Source organism: Pinus tabuliformis, chromosome 2_1 (genome assembly GCF_031772625.1).
Source record: "Pinus tabuliformis cultivar Carrire ecotype Pingquan chromosome 2_1, CPIR1, whole genome shotgun sequence".
NCBI lineage: Eukaryota > Viridiplantae > Streptophyta > Pinopsida > Pinales > Pinaceae > Pinus > Pinus tabuliformis.
The window spans coordinates 636,968,615-636,972,007 of NC_142299.1; the positions used below are offsets into that span (position 1 = coordinate 636,968,615).

At 41.8% G+C, this 3,393-nt stretch overlaps 1 protein-coding gene across 1 annotated transcript; it reads right to left on the bottom strand.

Moving 5' to 3' along the window:
- Window positions 1–308: 308 nt before the first annotated feature.
- Window positions 309–2,195, bottom strand: LOC149202158 (potassium transporter 7-like). Its single transcript, XM_089401502.1, is given in 1 exon segment — window positions 309–2,195. A coding segment is annotated over 1 exon segment (1,878 nt). The 5' UTR covers window positions 2,187–2,195.
- Window positions 2,196–3,393: the final 1,198 nt, after the last annotated feature.

Sequence of the window (3,393 nt, forward strand, 5' to 3'; positions counted from 1 at the left end):
GCGTTACATTTTTTACTCTATTCTGTTGATGACCACTGGGAAGGCGAAAACTGTAGCTGTAACTCCCTTTAATTCGCAACTGAAAACAAAAGTAGACCGCGTAGCTTATTTCACTGCATACGGTCGATGTTCTTCGTTTTAGATTTAGGCGTTTCGGTCTTCGACCATTCATTTCCTTTTTTCCGTTTGAATAAAAACTGTCAGTTTGAAACCTTTAGGCTCCGGCACACAAAAGCATCTTGTTAATACGGGGAACATGGAACACTTGATTTCTTTGTAACTGCAGCTGTGCCGATTGGTTTGTCAAGTCACGGCCATCCTGAGAAAAGTATTTTCATAGCTGTAGACTGTGATTCTTCAGCTTCCATCTGTATAAATTCAGCAATACTGAGAATAAGTCGATTCTCAAAATCATTATCATCTTTCAGGATATCTTTATACCCATACCTCACAATACATCTGTACATATGGTATACTTTTGGGCCAATGTGACCAATAAGATAACGTTCTTCAGCAGGGACAAATGGAATAGGAACTGATTTGATGCACACAAACACAAGTACTCGATGAAATGCAGGAAGATTTGTGACAAAATGTGAGAATATAGCAGGAACCCCTATGACCAATTCGGTATAGATTAATCCAATACCAGGAACCCGCACAATTCCAAGGCTTGGTCCAAGTGTGAGAATCCATTTCATAGAAACCTTGTTTTGTAAGTCAAACATGTATTTTCTCCGTGTACCATAATGCCATACATACATGACAACCATAAATATTGCTGCCAAAGCAAGAGGAGCCCAGCCTCCCTGTGGCACCTTCATAACAGAGGCTGAGAGGTAGGATCCTTCAATCCCTCCAAAGAAGAGAAGAAAAGCAATAGCCCATACAAAATTCTTTCGCCATACAATGATTATAACAAGTGACATAAGGCATGTTGTCACAAACATAATAGTGATAGCAGCAATGCCATAAGCATTCCCAATTAAGGTGGTATCCCTGAATCCTACAGTGATGGCAAGGCATAGAACCAAGAGAATCCAATTTATTTCTGGTATGTAAATTCGACCACAGATATGCCTCGAAGTGTGGACTATCTTGATACGTGGAAAACAACCCAAAGCATGGCATTGCTTGACGATTGAAAAGGTCGCTGAAATAACAGCCTGGCTTCCAACAATAGCAGCAAGGGTGGCCACTACAAACACAGGCCAAAAAACACGCTCAGGTATTGAATCGTAGAAAGTTCTGTCAACAGAATGAAAATTTTTCAAAAGAAAGGCGGCTTGTCCCATGTAAGAGAGTATCAGACATGGATAGACAACTCCTGCAAAGGCAATCCAGATGGAAAAAGGAGTGAAGTGTCCAAGATCTGCAAACATCGCCTCTGTACCTGTAATACATAGGAGTATCCCTCCGAGAGAAATCCATTTATCTTTACCATTATTCCGAAAAAACTTGTATGCATAATAAGGAGAGAGGGCACGTAATATACTAGGATTCCAATAAACAACATTGTATATGCCAACTGCGCAGATGCAGAATAGCCAAGCAATCACAATAGGTGCAAATGTAAAGGCCACCCTATGAGTGCCAAAATGCTGCAGAGCAAAAAGGCCAATCAATATAATGCAGGCAAGAACCACCACCACACTGTCAGGAAGCTTTGAAGTGCGTACTTGAAGTCCAGATACTGATGAGAGAACAGATATTGCAGGCGTGAGAACACCATCACCTATTACCATGGAAGTGCCTAGTAAAACCACAACCAGTAAACCTGTGCGCAGTCTTCTATGCTTTTCCAGAAATCTCTTCAAAGGAGAGGTTCCTGTATTCTAAGCTGTCTGCCATGTATTATAATATGTAGAAACTTCCTCATCAGCTGCTTGCTGATTTGGAATCAAACTCAACTTCGCATGTCTACAAAGAAGTGAATACAATGCAAATGTTCCCCTTTCACCATTGTCGCTTGCACTCAAAACTATGACAACATACTTAACAACAGGGATTAAGGTCAACGTCCAAAAGATTAATGAAAAGACCCCAAAGACTGTATCTTCACTCATATAGTTACCCAACTTTCCATCAAAAGTACTTTTATAGACATATAGTGGGGATGTGCTCAAATCACCATAAACCACCCCAAAGCTTTCGTATGCCAATAGCAAAGTTGATTTGTAGTACATCACCCGAGAAACCTGGAACAAATATATCTGGCTCGATTGATAACCTCTGAAAATGAGGCACCCTTGGACCAATGGACGGGTTGTTGACTCAACATACTGCTCTATATCAACCTCTAACCTGCACTCACGCTGCACCTGTGCAATCCACCGTGCACTATCCTGAAGTTGACGTAATGGCTTCACAAGCTCATTAGTCAAATGTATTTGTTCAGATGATTTATCGTATGGAATGAAACAGCTTGCAAGTGCTGTTGTTTGATGATGATCCAGCTCATTGAATGTGCCATTGAACATCAACTCTGTCACAAGAAGTTCATCCCCTGTGTCAATGAGACATGTAGCCTGACCTTTCACTTGCACCACACCATCAGAATCAATGTGTCCAAGTCGCTTAAGCACTCTTGAGCGATTTTTTAACTCTTCCCTAAATTTGTGAAGCTGAGAGTCACGCATTTTCATTCGAAGTTGCTGAGCTGCACTATTTAATTCTGCTTTTCTTTGAAAAGACCTCAACTGGTGTTCATCCTGTTTCAGACTTATGACAGGGATGAGCAAGCAACTTTTGCTCCAATGCTTTCAACTTCTGGTAGTGCCTTATCATGTTGAAACTGATGGAAACCATTCAATTTCAAATTGTCCCTTGGCGCGACTCATTAAATTTCAAATAGCTCAACCTGAAGGTACTAACTAACGGTGCGGGTTTTCCCAAGATCATTTCCTTGCAAGTCTTCATGTCCAGTTGTTCATCAATCATAATAATACAAATGCCATGTCCATCTGTCTGGAATAATTTTGTCTTCACGTATCACTAAAATCACTGGTTTTTGCGGCGATCTCCACAAAGGCAATACTCAGGTGTGCGCTCTGTATTTGTCAATAAATTTAGGCATCTTTCTCCACACAGACTCTCTGGATCATCAGGTACATATTTGCAAACAATAATGTCCTCCTCCGTCTGCTTCTTGTGCCCACGATCTGTGATGAACTATTTGATTTTGGAACACTGATGATGATTTTTTCTAGCATGTCGACCCTGTGCGCCGCGCCCCAGCCCAACGCGCCGCGCAGGCTGGATGCGCCGCGCATGACCAAATTTGCACTGCTGTATACGGCTCTATGCGCAGCACGCTGTGGATGCGCCGCGACCTCCCTTCTATGTGCCGCGCCTGCAATTTCACCAACAATTTCGATTTTCACATTGACTTTT